Here is a 20244-nt window from a genome sequence, read left to right as displayed (position 1 = left end):
TATCTTTATGTTACCTTTGGTTCGCCATTGAAACCTAGATAGGTAGCGGCTAAAGCAGACCCTATTAGTTTTTCCTCATCGTTATTCGTAAATTTGACTAAATAAATAATGATACTTGCCTTTTAACTACTTACATTTTTTGTAAGTCCGTTTGTTGTTATTGCAACGATACTTAGGGGCGGATTAACCCTTTCGGCGCCTTTAGAAAAATTTGGCGCCCCTTGGCATTGGTCAGCTAAGGAGGGGCGTATCGGTTTATAATAAATAAATAAATAAATATATTTTAGTTTCCCCAAACCTTTTCGGCGTTATTTTGAGTAGGGGCAAACCAAGTACATGGACAGTGGGGCTTTATCACAGTTTTGGCACCCCTAGAAAAATGCCGCCCTAGGCACGTGCCTACTTTGCCTAATGGTTAATACGCCCCGGACGATACTACCTTAACACCGACGAATTCCTATTGTCTACGAACGCTTTTACTTGTAAATAGGAATCTACAGACTCAAATATAAGGAATTAAATACTCATCCCGTCAGAGTTTTATTATAAACTTCTGGTGTTACATTTTTCAAATTTCTGTACATTATAAGTTATTATAATTTAACATTTTTAATTATTGAAAAATAGTCTTCAAAATGGTATGGTACAACACATTTACAAAATTTATTGGTATAAACCTATACCAATCCTATATCTTCTGAGCTTTAACAAAAACTCCATTCTTCGGTGCAGATATCACCACTTTAAAAACAATTTCGATATCTCCCTGTAAGTTGTAACAAAACAAATATATGTTTATGAAAATTAATATCGTTAGATGTTTACCAGGGTTATTCATTTTATAGTGTAAAACCCAGAATCGATAAACCTAATATCATAAGTTAGAATTATGAAAACATAAGCATAAATTTGGAATGTCTACGAAAGATTATTGTGGCACTGATGATCATCAAAGGGCGTGGATTACAGCCAATATTTTGACATGCTACGCGCCTATTCGACATTAAGCCTTGTCTCAATTAAGAGTTCATAATACCTCATATGGACTTTTTTTAAATATCTACATACGAGATTTGGTGCGTAACTAGACTGATTTATAAATTCTTCAGCAATTTTCTGGGAGATGTATTCAGTATTAGCGACGGCAGCCAGCCAGTGAATTTGAAAAAAACGCGCTACGTCTTCCATTCGACGTCATTTAAGCCTCGTCCGTTAATCCAGACGCGTTTACAGCGCGGTACCACTAGACATTCCAAATGTAGACATAAAATTTCTTGTTAGAACCAACAAGAACAGCTTCAGCCATTTGTAGTGGCTGTGTCCATAACGTTAATTTTTTGTTTCATTTCACTTAAACTAATATTCACTAACTATGGTACTAATACTATGACTAAATTTAATTAGATGATAAAAAGCATCTAATTTCAACTTACAGTTTCAGTTTTAGCATAGGGAAGCAACTTGTACTGCCGTAGTATTCGGGCGAGGGCTAATTTAGCTTCCATTTGGGCGAATCGCATCCCGATGCAGTTGCGGGGACCTTGCCCAAACGGCTGATAAGCCATTGAGTTTATTTTGCCCCGGTTCTCTGGGGCGAATCTAAAAGGGACAAATGAAACTTTGGAGAAAGCTCTTCTAAAAGAAATAAACAACGAAAGACTGACCTTTCGGGAATAAATTCATTTGGTTCGCTCCACAACTCGGGATCTCTGTGTAGAAGTTCCGCTGGGACGATCACACTGACGTCTTTGGGGATTCGGACGCTGCCGTATGAAACATTCTTTTTGGAAAATCTTGATACGAATCTGAAAAACAAATACCATAAATTATTAAATTAAAAGAACAGATTTGTAATAGCTTAAAGGGCCACAAGGGCGTTAGAAATTTTTTGATTAAAATCTAGTAGCTCCCCCTCTTCCGTATTTAGTGATAGGCGATATGTCCAATCATATTCTTCGAATTTTTTGTCGGAGCTTATATCTTTATAGTGAATCAATGAGCTTCTAATTTCGCTCACCAGGTTTAACGGAAGCTATAGTAGTTATTGGAGCTAGTTTCGTTAAATATAAGTCGTAACCCGCGTTAGCAGACGATTTTTCGATTTAGTTAATATAATCATTGGCACTTGTATTATGAAAAGGCCCCTATTATTAGAGATGGCCATGAATCTATCCGATTCTTTGAAAAACGCGACTTTACTAGAGAGTGTGGTGCCATCTATTTATGGCAAAGAAAGTTGAAATTAAAAATATCCAAATGATAACGTCGTCAGAGTGCCATTGTAGAGTATTTAGTTAGCCAGCTTATACTCTATTTAGTGGACTTTAACCTGGATTATATTCCCCGTGTAAAAATATTGTTAATAATCAACGCGAGGGGTACCTATAAGTACCGCCTTTTTTATTTCGATGCTAGCGACATCTATTGAAAAAAGAGCTACTTCACGTCGAGCCGCCACTTGCTTTACCTAAACTTTGCTGTCTCTTATGAAAAATTAGTTTGTTATTTAAACCACAAATTGATTATGTTACATATGATAGTAGGAAATAATTAAATGGAATGAAATATATTTTTCATCTTGTTGGAATAGGTGTTTCTATAAAATACGGGAGGTCATTGTAAATGTTTTTTCTACGTATAGAGAGCGCGCGTCGAGTCGATAAAGATTTTGGAATTTGAAGTGTCAATAAATTACTAAAAAGCTTAAGTAGATAAAAACATTTTATACTTCAATTTTTTTATAATTTTTTTATGGAAACACCTATTAAGTGCTACTATAGTGTAAAGTATAACAAAAATGAACTTACGTGGTAACAGGGGGATAGTATCGCAGTACCTCCGAGAACACCATGTCCATGTATTTTAGTTTACTTAAACTGATATAGTCTATTTTACCCTGAAATAATTCGTAACATTTCAGCAGGAATACTAAAGATTATATTTAAAAGGTGGTTAAAAATGTCCAACTACTCTTAAGAATTTGAGTTTATACGAAGACTTATATCCGATCTTCTGGGTCTGCGTATAAATTAAAATTCTACGGAGTAGTTGGACATTTTGTAGGTTAAATATTGATTGAAACGTTTAAATGGTGATGTTAAATTTGAAATCGTAACTGAAATTATTTATTCGTGATTAAATTATTTTATCGGGATTAATCGTGCTACTTCTTTTAAAGTACTTAATTGTTTTAAAACCTTAAATCGTAATTAAAGATATATCTTTTTTAATTAAGAAATATTTTTTAAATTGTGATTGAAATTAATTAAATAATTTAATCAAGATTAAAGATTTTTAGTCCGAAAATTATTCCTTGAAACGATGAACTTTTAATATTTTAATGTTTAAGAAAAAGAGCTATCCGATTCTGGTGCAACGTTTTAGCAAGAAACATAGAAGAAAAAGAGTCTACCTCAGCGCGGCCCCCGTGTGCCGTGAAAACTTCCAACTACGCCCTCAGTTCTTTTCCCCATGGGGGGGGGAGCTAGATTTCTAGAAATTTTACGGGCGTAGCACTTTGAAAATGCATTATTCGGCTGAGAAAAATAGTGCTGCTGAAATTAGGAAGTACTGAAAATTTCAAAAACCAATTGAAATGGAAACAAGGGAACTTAGCTTGGAAATTATATTGAAAAATGATGAGAAGGATGATTTCTTTACAATTGATGAAACTGGATTAAGAAAACAGTCAATAAAATGCATGAGAGATAACGGATGCATAAAAGAAATATTAGAAGATAAAAAAGTCAGCTAGGCTAATACCAGGAATTCATACCTCGAGGTATGAATTCCTGCTAATACCCAAGGCACCACCTTAGGCCTAATTCAGGTGGCCGGGTTACAATGCGTAGGAGGGTGGTGGCAAGCCCTACGTGCCACACGATCGAGCCAACAGCTCCCTACACTAACTATTACCGTTAGATATGAGTTATCAGTATAACTTGTTAAAATCCAAGCATGAAGATGATCGAGGAGAATATACGGGTTTTCATTTGCATGAACTCTGTGGATAAGCAAATTTATTTTCAATGAAAATGGCAAGCCGGACCAAGGATCCTATATGTTAGACATATAGGATACTTGGCCGGAGCCTGTTGTTGCGTGTGATATTGATCGAGTGAACTATCAAATGTATTACAATGGATTGGGTATCGGTCAATTGACGAGAAGGCAAAGGTATCCCGTACTGATGTTTTACAACAAAGTTTGAATGATGAACCAAGTTAAAATTTTATTTCGAATAAAAGGCCATATGATTTGGATATTAACAGTTGGGAAGCGAAGAAATTCAAATTAAGACACCTAAAACAATGAACAGAATTTTAGGTGGTGTATTGGATCTTGATTAAAGATGTCATTCAGCAAGGTTGTTGATTTGGGCTTTGCTGTACTTTCAACATCAATAAAGCATGGAATATCAATTTCATGGGAATCCTGAACACCTTTAGACTTTACATAATCATGGTACTGAGTTGATTGATTCTTAACGTGTCTCTTGATAAGGCACTGAACACCAATTTCCCGAACATCTTTAAGCTTTGCAAAAGCATTGTACTGCGTTGACTTTTTTGTCAACTTCACCCTACTTTTCTTTCCAGACATTTTAAAATTTAATTCACGTAAAATTATAATAAAAGACGATTATAACGTAATTAAGCCTGAGTTTGGAAACTCGTTAACTAAAGCAGACGAAGTTTCGTGAATTCACCCGAAATATTAATAGCATCGCTAGTGTCGCGATACAAGACTTGGAATTAGCGGGAGTCTTGGGGCCAATCGCTCTTAATAAAAATCAGTGGACTCTTAAAATAAATCATTAAAACGGGGGTTGCGGACCACCAGGGCTCTCAATTTAATTAAAAAATATTTATTAAACATTTTACGGAAATTTCTGGAACATGATTTATACGCCGTTTTTGAAACTCTGTTTTCCTACCCTATACGAAAGCGGGATCTAGCGTTACAAATGATTATGTGTGATATTATAATATACTTGCTTGTTTTAAAGTTAATAAATGTTATGTAAGTAACGTAACCAATTTTAATTTCCCTATTTTCCCTACCTAATTTTTAAAAAATTCCCCCAATCCCCCCCCCCCCCCGCTTGGGCCAGTGGCTCGAAATAAAAATAAACTTAAGGGGGGTTGGGGTCCCCGTAAAAAATATCACTATTTCCAAGTCTGCGCAATACTATTTTTTCCGCAAAATAAAGATTTCAATTCTAACAATATGATTGGCTCGCTAGTATAGGGCGTAAGAGGGAGGTTATTGAAGCTACGCAGTATTATATTCCTAGGGTGAAGTTGGAAGTTTACAGGAAACCTGTGGTGGAAGCTAGGGGAGAGCTTTCGAGGCAGACTCTTTGTCTTCTATGTCTCTTACTTTTAGGAACGATTTTTGTAAATAAAAATAAATCTGAAAATCATTGCCAGTTTAAAAATAGCTATAAAGTAATTACGTCTTCCTCTTCAACTCGAAGTATTTCCTGTCGAATCTTTTCTTGAATTTCAGGGTGATTGACTAAGACGTGTGCTGTGAATCCTAACGCCGTGCTGGTCGTTTCGTAACTGAAAAGAGTTAACTCAAACAGTCAAAAACGCTCGCTTTCTAGTTCAAGTAGATCGTCTTTGTATTCATATTAACATCGACAAACTATAATAATAATAACCACCTTAGGACCAAGTCATCTAGCGACTTTTATTGCGTTTAATTCAAGTTGGCCGGGTTAGATTCCGTAAGAGGGTGGTGTATGGAGCTGTTGGCTCGCGTGGCATGAAGGGCTGGCCACCACCCTCCTACGCATTGTAACCCGGCCACCTAATTTAAAGGCTTTAAAAGTCGCTAGATGACTGAGGTGGTGCCTTGTGAAGTTGTGTATAAGCCTTGCTGATTATTATTAATTCGTGTCAATTAAAGCGAAGATGACCCCGAATATTTCTGAAAATGCTCAAACAGAGTTACGATGTTTTCCTTCTCAGGTTATCCGGAAATAACTTATTTTTGTTATTAGTTTAAGCAGATTCTTCCACTTGGTTTTTAACACGCCAATTTAAAGGGGAAGAGTACTGTGGTGAGTTTCGAACGTTAGCACTAGATACCAAGATAGACAATGTGGTCCTAGCAGCAACCGCGTGGTGTATGAGACGGATTAACTATCGTTTTTTTAGCCACTGCCAATAGACACCCCTCTGATTTTCGAAGAAAGGTGATCAAACTTCTCGTCATCGCCGGACAATTACTACTGGCTTCGCGTTAGCGTTAGGTTTAAATGACTACAGGTGCAGACTACATTTACTAACTCATGTCACTAGTTTGCACTGACAAAACAATTCTTACCGTCGCTTTCGCTACAGGTGATAATCAGCCGTAATATAACAAGCATCGACTTGCATCTAGCTCTAAATTTGATTTGTTGAAGTTGAACACTTTCCCTCCCGCGATAACTTTATTACTGACGAAAATGACTTGATCCAATGTCATACATTTCAACTGAATCAAATTTAACACATTAACGATGTTTTTTTGATTCAATTCAAAGTTTGACTGCTATTTTTATCGAATTTAATACCTTGTTTTATTACTCTCAAAAACGTTTTGACAATTTTAAATTCAATATTTGATTAGCTTTAAAACCCTACGCGTTGCGTTTTTATATCTATTAAACCAATTAGTCAAAAACCTTATTTTTTTTAAGCGCTAGAAGTATGTTTGGTCTATGGAAATAGAGTTTTTGGTGTAAATATTAAGTCAAAAGCTGTTTTTAGAGTAGTTTTCCCTTAATATTGTCATTATTTGAAAATAGAAGATCTCGTTAAGTGGTCAGTTTGCTCCTGTCAGAGGCGATTACAGACAGCGCCCCCAAATAAATACTTGAGCATCCCCAACCCGTTTTTACTATAGTTTTGAAAAAAAAAATTTCGCGCGTTTCACTGCACGAACGGTTTTGGGCTAAACCAGGATAGACGAAATAGGGAAAAGTGATTGGACAACTACAACAATGGTTAAACGGTCATGTTTCATATTTCATCGACGTGTATCCTAAGGTGGTGCCTTGGATATTATCCTAGCTGATTATTATTATTATTATTATTATCCTTGTTGTCTTACCCCGCGAAGACGAAGATAACTGTGTTGGATGCAATTTCGCTAGTGTTGAGAGCATAACTCAGTGCCTTTTTTTTTGGGTTACCTTCAAAACAAAATCATCAGAATTATAGTTGATTACACCGTAAGAAAATGTCTTAGCAGGTACTATTCAGTTAAAGAAACATTTAAAAGGATTTTCAAGGGTGTGCTGTGGGGGGGGGGGGGGGGGTTAGTGTCCATTCAGTCACCATTCGTCGCATTTACAAAGTTAAACTCTGATGACGTTTCAGTGACGTTTTTTGAATCGAATTCCGACCCTTCACACCTCCCTTGGAAGTCCCTTGAACTCGTAATAATCACCGGTAATTGCGGTGTTTTTCACTTCTGATTCGTATCCCGCAGTCAGGGACTCTCCAGTCACGTTCTTCATGTCACCTGAGAGTTCCGCGTCGATCATCAGCTGAAGCATGTCGTCTCGACGGTTCTGGAAACAATTATTGGACAATACCGTTATACATCAGGTAGCACGATTGGAAGATAACTATTGTTGATTAGATTTAACGCGGTACTTTGGTCATTAAGAAATAATATTATGGGCTTTCTTTAAAGGTAATATAACCTGTAGCTTTTGTGTCACGCTGGCCCGAGAGGCTAACCACTGTCAGATGGCCGTACACCGATTACGCGTACTCAACACTGATAAACGTAAGACTCTGAAGATTACGCGTAATCTCGTTAGTATGGCTAAAGGGTTCCAATACTGTCCGCTCCATCCTGTGGATTTTCAGCTTCATTGTTACGGAGGGAGTCGCTAATATTGTTGTGATCCAGGTTGTGTCGACTTTAAAGCGGCCATTGGTGTAATTACGTTTTCTGATGCCGAAGGAAGCGTCACTTTTCAATCAGAAATTATCTGACGGAATAAGATTAATCACCGTCGTTACCTGGAAGAAAATGCAACATTATCACTCATAAGTATGCCATAAAGGCATTTTCTTTGATGAACCCTTGTTCACGGGATATGACGTAAATTACGTGACGTCCGGCTCCGTGACGAAAAACGAGTCATCAGCTTTGCTGATGGGAAACGGAAATTAGTGAAGATTTCCTGGCGCGTTTCTAACTTGAACTATCTGTAGTTAAATAGCTCGTGCATCGGGATCACGTGATTTCGTTTCCTTGGTAACCTTTTCAATAGCGACATAATTATGAGAATTTTTGCAAATTTTGGGTCCGCTTATTGTCTGTTCCATGTGAAACAAGGTATCATTGCAATTTTTTATATGGAAATGTTATACGGAGGCATACTTATGAGTAATTATGTTGCATAAGCTAGAAGTTATGCACCGAGTGCCAAGTTCGCTAGCGGTGTATGTATGAACTTCATCGGGTGAACAATGTTTGTCAAAGTGGCTTATAGAGCTTATATTTATGTTGAAGTTAAACAAACCTATGTTCATAGCTAACATTATTATTATTATTATTAAATTGGGTCTTAAAATAATTTAAGTAAGAAATATGCAAACCTTGGGATCGGATTTTCTCAAACGAACCATGTCAATACATTGGGACATCATAGCACGAACGTGGCTGATAGCCAGCAAAGATTCTAACGTCGCTATCATCTTCCTTATGGGACCCAGCAAGAAGTGAATCTCAGGGAAGCATACTAGAAATATTTTGATGCGCAAACTAGATTAAAATGCTGATATCTTCGAAAGCTTCCATCGATACTCTCATTTCGCTCTCAAAATGCATTTAGAATCGAAATAACCCGCCAATTAGTTTGACCATCAAGTTTGCTCAACTAATTGGAATTGAAATAAGCAGTTTGAGGAGCGAAAGCTGTTACACCTTTTGGGGCCCAAAAAAATGGCGGTTTTCTGGTAAGTGAGCAATTTTTGGGTCTAAATTTGTTCTGAGATATTATACCAATGAAAATGAGTAATCCTTGACGTGTATGACGCGCTCAGTATGTGGATTATTGCTATTATTGATAGCGTTTTCTATTTGACTGCTCTCGAGTGCTCTGAGATCGTATGAAACCAATCTGCTGATTTCGATAGCTCTCGTATAGTTCTTTTCGTGTTCGTTGCTCGGAAGTAGCATGTTCCTCTTCTCAATCGGAATGAGATCGATGATGTCAGACATATAAATAATTTTGACAGGATAAAGCTCATTTTGAAATTTCATAGCCATAACAAGAATGTATTTATTTATACCTAGGGAGAATGTCTATGTCGAGACGGTTTTTAGCCTTTCTTTCAATCCACCCGTTGGTCCCCCAGTACGCTCCTCCACTTAAAATAAAACGAATAGTCCCGGTATTTCATTGGCTGCTTAAAATTTACGTCACCTAACGCGATGGTAATCAAACGCCGGTGACGTTTTGTCTTTCCCCCCGCGCGAGACGGGGGAAAGGCGTTCAACGTGCCCGGTGATTGTCGCAACATAATCATTCTTCCTAAATATAAATAAATACATTCTTGGCCATAATAGTAGAGCATACAAGAATTTAAAACATTAATAATACGAAATTGATAGTTAGTGTAGGGAGCTGTTGGCTCGCGTGGCATGAAGGGCTTGCCACCACCCTCCTATGCATTGTAACCCTGCTACCTGAATTAATGGCTTGAAAAGTCGCTTGATGACTTAGGCCTAAGGTGGTGCCTTGGGTATTAGCCAGCTGATTATTATTATTATTTATTATTAGCACTCGGGTGGACAGAAGTTGTACTATTGGGACGTATTAAAATTGAATAACTAGATGTCACGGACATTTAAGTACACACAATCCTCCCGATGTATTAACTACATTTTAAATATTAAATTTAAATTTGAACAAATTTTCAATAATCTTGTACATTAACTTACAAGGAGACGACCCGAGGTGATATGCACCGATTTGGTTCAAACTCGGGTATAGTGTACACCTCCATGTACCTTAAACCACCTGCAAGGGAAAAGTTGCGACGGGCTTTCGTTTTGCCATGGCAACCGAAAACGTTTTTGACAACATGATTTGGAATTATTTCTGTTGAAAATAAAATGGGAATCTGAAGGATTTTAAGGGTCCCCCAATTGACCAAATTGCATTTAAACTTGATTAAATTAAATTTTTAAAATCAATTTAGTTTTTTTTAACGTTTTTTCCTTTTTTAAAGGATTTCACAGGGGGGACCCTTAAAATCCTTCAGATTCCCATGTTATTTTCAATGGAAAAATTCCAAATTATGTTGTTGGGATGGCAAAACGAAAGCCCGTCGCAACGTTTCCCATGCAGGTTTTTTAAGGTACATGGAGGTGTACACTTAACCCGAGTTTGAACCAAATCGGTGATTATCACCTCGGGTCGTCTCCTTGTTAATAAACAGAAGAATTTTATCGAAATGAATTTTTCGAGTTACCTGGTTTTTGAAATAAGGTAGCGAAACTCGAACGAGTTAGATGGCGCGTGTATCAATTGGCACGAAATCTCACTTAAAATTCAAATTTATGAATGCAACCGAAAAGGTTGTAGGAAATGATCAATATTAACTAAAAATATTTTATTCAACCAAATCGATCCTAATTTTAAAAAAATATGTAGATTTAAGGACAAAAATCGCCAAAAACCACTAAAATGGAAAAATTATAAACTTCTTGGGCTCCGATTTAAAAAAAAATTATATTGGGATACCGAGGCCGGTAAATGTAGCGTCGAACTAGATATCTTTGAAATTTATAACGATAACTGGTAAAGAGTTAAGCTACACTGTACGTGAAACCAATACTAGCCCCAGGAAGTAGGCTGCAACGAGCGCAAGACCAATCAGCAGTTTACTTTTTTACGCTGGTTACCTCGATTTGTTTAAAAAGTCCTTTTTTACCTATCACACAAACCCAAACCTTAATGTTCGCGTTTTCCTGCTGCTTGGTTTCGCGCTTGTTGCAGCTTACTTCCAGGGGCCAGTAGGCCACACTTTGAAGCTCTCTGGCGCTCTTTTAACTCATCGTAGGAAAATGGGGAAAAACAAGCACACTTCTCAACTCACCCCCTACAACTCCTTAGCATTTTTGTATAACCTTTTGAAACACCCTGTATAGCCTTTGGTGGTGGGGTTGTGGGTGGCACAATGGTTAGCACTTTCGAATCACTGCAGGGGTCGACCCCAGCTCGTGGCACTGGGTGGAATACCGGAACCGCTCCGGTTAAACGCCCCTCAACCCCGTTCTTCGGTTACTCTTTTTCGTAACAACTCGGTTTACAGTAATGGTAAATGTAGGGAGTTATTGGTTCACGTTGCACGAAGGGCTTGCCTTCACCATCCTACGAATTCTAACTCAGCAGCCTAATTAAAAGGCATTAAAAGTCGCTAACATATAATTATTAATATTACATGAACCCTTAATAGGCACCAAATAAAATTACATAGTATGAACTTATTGAATATTTTGTCTAACAATTTCTTAACCCTATTACGACTCATAAAACTTCACTACCTTCATAAATGCAGAACAGTAATATCTTTAAGAAATATCGGATTTTCCCTCAAACGGTGAAGATCGTGAAATTGTGGCACTTACAGGAGACGAGGGTGAGATATGGTGACGATCCGTTTCCGAGAAGTTCTTTAACACCGAGCAGAAACGGGTCCTCCGGATTGGATTGGACATTGGTCTCCGTGCCGAAAGCGGTTCTCGAAATGACGTCCAACGTCAACCCTTTGAACATTTCGTAAATGTCGAAACCGGAATCTTTTTCAACTTGGGCGTCAATTTTATTCAGAAGGCAATCTACGGCTTTGTCCATGTGAGGTATCATCTGTAAGATAATTTAATTATTTATTTGTATTTAAGTAAGCCTTAAACTTTCAATCAAATTGACCGGCTATCTTATTCGTTCCCGAAAACGTGCCACTGGGAATTCAGGGCGCAACTGCCTACGCATGATAAGGTAGTCGTGGCTTCGCGAAAGATAAAAAATAAATAAATAAATAAATAAATAATCAGCTAGGCTAATACCCAAGGCACCACCTTAGGCCTAAGTCATCATGCGACTTTTGAAGCCCTTAATTCAGGTGGCCGGGTTACAATGCGTAGGAGGGTGGTAGCAAGCCCTGCATGCCACGCGATCGAGCCAACAGCTCCCTACACTAACTATTACCGTTAACCTAGACAAGTTTTTATGGAAGGGGAAACCGAAGAACTCGGGGGAAAACCCCTTAAACCAGTAGGGAGAGACCTTGCAAACTCAACGCAGAAGGAGTTGTTCCGAGTTTTAAAAGCTCTGACACGCTGTTGATTTTAACTAACTACTGTTAAACTTGGCTTCACATTTAATCGTGCTTTTAGAAATCTAACCAGTTGGGTCACTGGTTAGAAAGCTCGATGTTCTAGTTCTGGATTGAGTCTCTATTGTTCAACGCATTATCGCCTGTGACGAGGGTGATGAGCCATTGCTATCAAACTCAATTTGTTTCATTTCATATATAAATAGAGCGATTCGCTTAAATTTACGTTGAGAACAATTATGAAAAATTTGGACGTTCTAAGGAAAATGGTGTGGACAGATAGACAGACAGGCACCAACTTTCGGAAATAAATTTTAGTGTATCTATTGTTTAAACATTCAACTTCGCTTCGCTTAAAGCATGAGTGGCTGAGGCTACGTTCACAGGTAGGTTCGTCTCCACTCTGCAGAAGTCACATTACACTCACCTCATGACCGAGATTGAACTTAAATTTATCGACTTAGACTTTCGTTTTACCTGCTTCATTTTTCCACTGGTAAACGTCGGGGTGAGAATAGCTCGTTGGTGTTTCCAGATGTCATCGTTCTCGTTGATGACGTGGTGGCTCAAAGCGCCATCCGCCAACAATCCGCCAGGAACCAGCCTATGCTAAAGTTTCATTTAAAATATTAAGCATTGATTCAACCCGAGTGCCTCGACATATCTTCATACGGGTCTGTTAATGAAGGACTGGAAGTCCTTTATTTGGACTTGCTTGATCACTTCTGTGTCCGTCACAACTAAAAACGGATTGGCTCCCAAGAAATATCTAAGATTCAAAATAGGAATAATGGCTATTTAATAGACCAACGGACATTTATGTTTTTGTACATTTTTAAAGAAAATGAAGCGGAAGTAAATGATTCGAATTTAGGGCCAGGTGCCTTGGACCACACCGAGTAACGCGATAACTAGGTCTTGGAGAAATTCATTTGAGAAGAGGTGACATGTTTCCGAGATTCCCTACTGTATTTTGCAGCAAAATTTAGTTGAATCGTCGATCAGATTTGCCAGATGTACCATCTCCACGTAGAACAAGCAAAGTTTGCTGCCTACGATCCTTTATGTTTCAAATACGATCCGAACCGAAACTACGTACGATAATTCGGTATTTGGCAGCCAACTCTGATCGACCAATATTTATCGTTGACAAGGCTGTGGCCGATAATAATGGGCCGGGATAGTGCGCGACTTCTATGGCCGGCCTAGTCAAAAAGCGTTCCTAAGTCACTTATGTATTAGTATTGTCACGCGCCAATGAATTTGATATGTGTTTTCCTGGGTTCGTGCAACCCTGCAGCTGCAGAGTCTAGCTCCCAGCCCGACCGAAAGCCTCCAGTATGTGAAATATGGGATTCTGAGAAGTTCGGTTCATTTACCTCTGATACTAGTGCATTAAAAAATGGCAAAACTACGTGTTTTTGCGTAGTTACCCAAATTGTTTTCCGTATTTGCTTCTCCATTGCTTCAACGCTTCCGGTAGGGTCTGAAACGCAAAAGAGGTTTATTTCGGCTGAATTGAATTCAGTGCGCATTTTACCTTTTGGTTGATCTCGGGCAGGTTCCCCCAGATCAAGTTGGGCGCGGGCCCAGGGATCCCATTCTTACGAAACACGTCGATTCTCCTTTTTCTTTTGCTGCTTTCATAAAGCGTTTTAGTATGACCAGGAGATTATAATATATCTCTTACAGAAGCACTATTCATCTTCCCATACCAATCGAAAACGTGTTGGAGCAACTTGTTTGAGTATAGGTTAAACGCAATTGCCGAGCGAAAACTATCGCTACGCCCCCTTTGGTTCGCCATTCAAACCTAGATAGGTAGCGGCTAAAGCAAACGCTATTAGTTTTTCCTCATCGTTATTGGTAAATTTGACTTTATAAATAATGATACTCGCATTTTAATATAATTTTTACTTCGTTTGATAACTTTATTTAAAAAAAAACGTTCTTATGACTTTTTTTTGTCCGTAGCAGACGCTAGATCATAGGGGCTACCTCGGAGAAGCTAGCGCCGTTACACCACCTAGACTCGTTTCGAATGCGAATAACTCTACGTCTACATTCCTACAAGTTTCCCCGTTCACGTTTTCGAAGTGTGTCTATTCATATCTCTGAAGTATCCGTGTCCCTTTTAGATAAATCTATATCCCTGGGTGGGCTGGCGAAGGTGTTAACATTCTCGGCCCGCAGCGAGAGCAGCCCGGTTCGATCCCAGTTTGTGGAACTGGATGAGAAATCGGAACCACTCGCTACCAACTTCCTTCGCCGTTTCACGCGGCCGCCGGAAATTGTCTTCACAAGTCACTAGTCGACTTAGGCCTGTGTGGTTCTTTGGGTATTGCTAATTTAAGCAATACACGCGGTAAATTTAGAATCGTGGGGTGCGCTACACATCCGCTGTTTAACGCGAAAGTAATAACCATCGCAATGGGCTTTGAGCCTAGGAACATACGTGTTGAATTTTTCTGTCGTAGATGGAGACTTCTCACGTAAGAGACATATTATATATTTCTGCTATTATAAGCAGTATATAATACCACATGTTAAACTGGAAGATAATAAAATCGGCTATAAAATGTCGCCTCACGTCAGTTTGAAGATACAGACTCCCTCAACTATCTGTGGACCGCCCACTTTTTGAGTACCTGCGTATGGTTTAGTAAGCCTAATCTCACGCATTCATCTATAAAGGTGTATGAAACCCATAATGCTAATTAACGTTTTATCCAAATTAAAATTTCCCATTCCAAGAGAAACATTAAGTAACTCATGAATGGTAAATTTCTATTGTATAAAACTATCTTTGTATTTACAGAAGTACAGTAAACATACTTTAAAATGTAATTACGTTGCTCTAGTACCATTGAATACCTCTACAGTCATTACAGAGTTTAAGACGACCCAAAAATTGCACTTACATGAGCCACAGTGATAGCAAACAAATTAAAACAGCAACCGGTATTATAAGCAAGTCCATCTTCATTCTGGGCTTCAGGCAACAAACACAGAAGAACAGATACGTCGAGAATTACGTACACTTTTCGAATTAGGTTTATCGCCAAAAATAGTGATTATTGTTATCAATGTAAATAGATAAAATTCAGATCATTGTCATAATTTTACAAATCGTATTCTTTAAAGAAATATTTCCTAAGCTGGCATTGTGCGATTAAAGAAACTAGATTGCTTGTCACCACCATCTTACGCATTGTAACTCGGCCCAGTGAATTAATGGCTTTAAAAGTCACTTGATGACTCAGGCTAAGTGGCGGATACATATGAGGGTGCGCCCCCCCCCCCTTGACGCTTAGGCTTTGCGTGTGACTTGATGATTTGTTATTACACCCATAGCTCAAGATCTCTTTTAGCGGCTCCCCCCTTTGAGTTCTTTCTGTATCCGCCACTGCTTAGGCCTAAGGTGGTGCCTTGGGTATTAGCCTAGCTGATTATTTTTACCAGAAGTATCTTCTAACAATAATATTTCTGAAAATGATCCGCTGGTACCATCTTCTGATATTACACCGGCACGAGAGAGGGGCGTGTGTTTCAGTTTTAGGGAGCTAATGAGATACCGCGGGACGATTTCGTTGACTTTTGAAGGGATGAGCTTACTGTTAGAGCTAGGAGCAACAAACACAAGGAGAACGCAGCTAGCCTTTAAACAGGCTAACGCAGTGTTGTGTACAAATTTCATTGGACAAGCTGATCGTTTTACGGAAAGGTGGCCAGACAATTTCGGAATTTTCCCCTTACACAAGAAAATGCACGACTTCTGACAGGTTGCGTTCTCCTTGTGTGGTGTGCTGTGTTTGTTGCTCCTATAGGTTAGAGCTGGAGCTGGATTGGGAGCAACGCTAACAATGGTCTCAACATATTCATTCGCCCTAAGTTGAAATAAATGCTTCTTTTTCAATGTCATTTATTTATCTATATAAATAAAATGCTTCGTTCACGTATACATGGCTTCAATACTTCACTGATTTGGACAGTCATGGCTTTAATTCTTCACCAATTTTTAGCAAACTTCGGATTCGACTTCACGGCAACCCAAGTTAAGTTTTTCAACGACCCAACTAACAAGGAGAGTACCCGAGATGTTTATTGCCGATTTTGTTCAAAGGCGGGCGTAATGTAGACCTAATTTCTCAAAAGGAGACGTTGTACTACCCATTCGATTTGCCATGGCAACCGAAAATGTTTTGACCACTTAAAACAAAAATAAGATTTTTTACTTATTTTACCCAAAAAATGTTACAATGTTACTCCAAAAATGTTACAATTTACCCAAAATGGACGAAATATACCTAAATGTGGTCCAAATAACCCAAAATTTTTCAAAGTACTAAGTAAGCGATCGAATTATGTGTCCTCTCTTCCAACCTATTATGTTTGGATGATACACAATTGCTCGTCGTTAATGAAATATTATTATGACACACAATTTTTGGTACTTATTGTACAAGGTAAATATGGGACTGTCCCAACGGTACGTCACTCAACAGCCTACTTGATCTCCACAGTTCCTTTTTCACGTTAGTGCCATCTATGCTTTATTGACTCCAATCAACCCGAGGTTGGTTTTGTTCATTTAAGCCGTGTTAACACTATAGACGCTTTAGAAACGATTTAAAAATTAAAGTGGTTACGAAAGATTAAATTGAACATTTTCGGTGTCAACTGTATTAATAGGCATACGATAAATACATTCGACAAAAAAAATTGGCAATTTGATCTTTTGAAACCGTTTCAAAACGTTTAAAAAGTGTCTAGTGTGAACGCGGCTTTATTTTCGTATTTTTCGTGAATAGAAAAATGAATATAAAATAAATTACACACTGGTGCGTAACGCAACTTTTTGATTTTCACCATGTGGATTTAAGCTATTTCTTTGGGCTTGCTAGAATGTTATAGTCTAACAATTGTAAGTTCCTTAAACTTTTGGATTGTTACTAATCATCTTAAAGTTGCGGATTTGGATTGTGTTTTAAGCAGACTGGCAAATTTTTATTTTTGCTCTCACTATAGTCAGTTGCAGGCTAAGAAAGACAAAATATATAGTACAATCGGCGGAAGGATACCTCAGATCATTTCCGGTCATTCCACCGCGCGAAATTTGAATTTGGCCATTTTAAACGCACTCTCGCCAGCTGAATTTTCTCACATAGGTAGCTTTTAGTTCTTTGATGAAAAAGAGATGGCGATGGAGTCTATCGCGACTCATGCTACGAGCTATTCCAATCTCACTTCAATCTTTATTGCGAAAGTCGAACCTTAGAGTAAAAGTATATGTGGGAAGGAATGAACTATATGCCCCGAAGAGTAAGAAATCAGTCACTCCAGGGGGCTGAAAATCCTCTCTCCGCTACCTTTGGCTGTACAGCGTAGTTAGAGACACCTCCGCTACTCTCATTGCCGCTACTATCTAATGGAAAAAATTGAAAGAAAATAAGTAGTCCCGAACTCGACGCTAACACCAATTTTGAGCTTGCGAGAGTGCGTTTAAGGTCAAATTCGAATTTTGCCCTTTTCGTCGTCTTTTAGCGCAATATAGAGACCAAAATTGAAATCTTTATTTTTTAATTTTATAATTGTGGCGGCGAGCAAATTTAAAAGATAAGGCATTCCTATCATTCTTAAATTTAAAATAGTATTGAATAATTATTTAATTTTGTAAATTTATTTCTACGTCTTACCAGTTGAATCGGCAGTTTCTTTTAAAATAGTTACCATGCTTTCTGGGGGGTAACGTTGTCTTAATGAGCTATAGACGTTTAAAATTATGTTTTTCTCTTTACCTGTTAACAATAAACCTTTATCATGCTTGGGCTATTTAAAATATTTGGAGCTTCCATTATCGAACGTTCTTTAGCAAAATAATTCGGCTGTATTCAGTAATTAAACTCATGACAACATGAAATTAAAAAATAGATTCCAATTTCGGTTCGTAGATGGCGCGAAAATACGATGAAAATCACGAAATTTGAAATTGACCGTAAAGTGGCCAAATTCAAATTTCGCGTGGTTGACTGGCCGGAAATGGTCTGAGATATCCTTGCGCCGACTGTACTATATATTTTGTCTTTCTTAGCCTGCAACTGACTATAGCTCCGTCATCCACTACAAACAGTGCTTCTGTACTATAGGTAACTTGAAAAATTCCCTTGTTTTCCATCTTAAATGTTAGAAATTCCCCAAAATTTTCCTTGTTGAATAAACTTGAATCTTAAGGTAAAATGTCGTATTTAGGCATAATAATAGATAGTTCCTGTAACAAATAAAAATTATGGAAACGCATCATTTTCATGTGTTGTTAAAAATGCCTAATTAAAGACTAAAAAGACTAAAAAAATATTTTATAACTATAAGGGAAAACTTGGTAGTATAGAAATTCTGTTCCTACGAAACCAATGTCAATGGAGTTAAATCGAACCGTTCTAGAGTCCGAAAGCATAAACGCGCTCAAAAGTGAAAACAGCCAAAATCGCTCAAAAGCAACCTGGGTAAAATCTTTGTACACTTAGATTACTGATTTTCGAAAATAATTTGTTGAGTTCCAATGATTTTACTAAGCTATTTCCTGTGATTATCTTCGATTTGTACACCTGATTACTACCCCCTCGCTCAAACGTTATAAACCCCAATGCTTTAACCACAAGTCACAAACCCTCAAAGCTACCTAAAAATCACAAACTTTCAAACCTACCCAAATATCACAAACCCTTAATGCTACCCAAAAATAACAAACCCTCAATGCTAATCAAAAACCAAAAACCAAACCCTCAATGCTAATCAAAAACCAAACCCTCAATGCTACCTAAAAACCAAAAACCAAACCCTCAATGCTACCTAAAAACCAAAAACCAAACCCTCAATGCTACCCAAAAAACACTAACCAAACCCTCAATGCTACCCAAAAAACACTAACCAAACCCTCAATGCTACCCAAAAAACACTAACCAAACCCTCAATGCTACATAAAAACCAAAAACCAAACCCTCAATGCTACCCAAAAATAACAAACCCTCAATGCTAATCAAAAACCAAAAACCAAACCCTCAATGCTAATCAAAAACCAAACCCTCAATGCTACCTAAAAACCAAAAACCAAACCCTCAATGCTACCTAAAAACCAAAAACCAAACCCTCAATGCTACCCAAAAAACACTAACCAAACCCTCAATGCTACCCAAAAAACACTAACCAAACCCTCAATGCTACCTAAAAACCAAAAACCAAACCCTCAATGCTACCCAAAAAACACTAACCAAACCCTCAATGCTACCTAAAAACCAAAAACCAAACCCTCAATGCTACCCAAAAATAACAAACCCTCAATGCTAATCAAAAACCAAAAACCAAACCCTCAATGCTAATCAAAAACCAAACCCTCAATGCTACCTAAAAACCAAAAACCAAACCCTCAATGCTACCTAAAAACCAAAAACCAAACCCTCAATGCTACCCAAAAAACACTAACCAAACCCTCAATGCTACCCAAAAAACACTAACCAAACCCTCAATGCTACCTAAAAACCAAAAACCAAACCCTCAATGCTACCCAAAAAACACTAACCAAACCCTCAATGCTACCTAAAAACCAAAAACCCAACCCTCAATGCTACCCGTGGTCTCCAAAAATGAGAAATCGTCAAGCCGACCAAAATTTCAATAAGAATGAGGAAGATTTCTATGCTGAAGATGGCGCCACATACCAGTGCGGGCTTTCCCGCTTCTTTTTTATAAGGGTGCCACGCATGCGCATGCTCCATGGCACCTATTAATCGGAATGAGTGCGCCGTTATTAAATAGAGGCGGAAAAGGCCCTAGGGGTGTGCGGCGCCATCTTCAGCATAAAAGGAGTAGAAATCTGTCTGCCTCAGGA

General features: G+C 38.1%; 1 protein-coding gene across 1 annotated transcript; it reads right to left on the bottom strand.

The window, feature by feature from the left end:
- Nucleotides 1–507: 507 nt before the first annotated feature.
- On the bottom strand, nt 508–15385 carry LOC149959838 (cytochrome P450 3A24-like). The gene is made up of 14 exons (XM_090166552.1): nt 15281–15385; nt 13900–13996; nt 13793–13845; nt 13032–13128; nt 12837–12968; nt 11653–11890; nt 8613–8755; nt 7447–7570; nt 7108–7189; nt 5459–5567; nt 2808–2896; nt 1665–1805; nt 1434–1599; nt 508–766 (listed from the first exon to the last, which is right to left on the bottom strand). Exons 1-14 carry the CDS (start codon nt 15343–15345, stop codon nt 689–691), a joined length of 1614 nt encoding a protein of 537 aa, XP_090022678.1. The 5' UTR covers nt 15346–15385; the 3' UTR covers nt 508–688.
- Nucleotides 15386–20244: the final 4859 nt, after the last annotated feature.

Source organism: Leiobunum rupestre, chromosome 2 (assembly GCF_980474605.1).
Source record: "Leiobunum rupestre chromosome 2, qqLeiRupe1.1.hap1, whole genome shotgun sequence".
Classification (NCBI taxonomy): Eukaryota; Metazoa; Arthropoda; class Arachnida; order Opiliones; family Sclerosomatidae; genus Leiobunum; species Leiobunum rupestre.
This window is presented reverse-complemented; position numbering and strand designations above follow the sequence as displayed.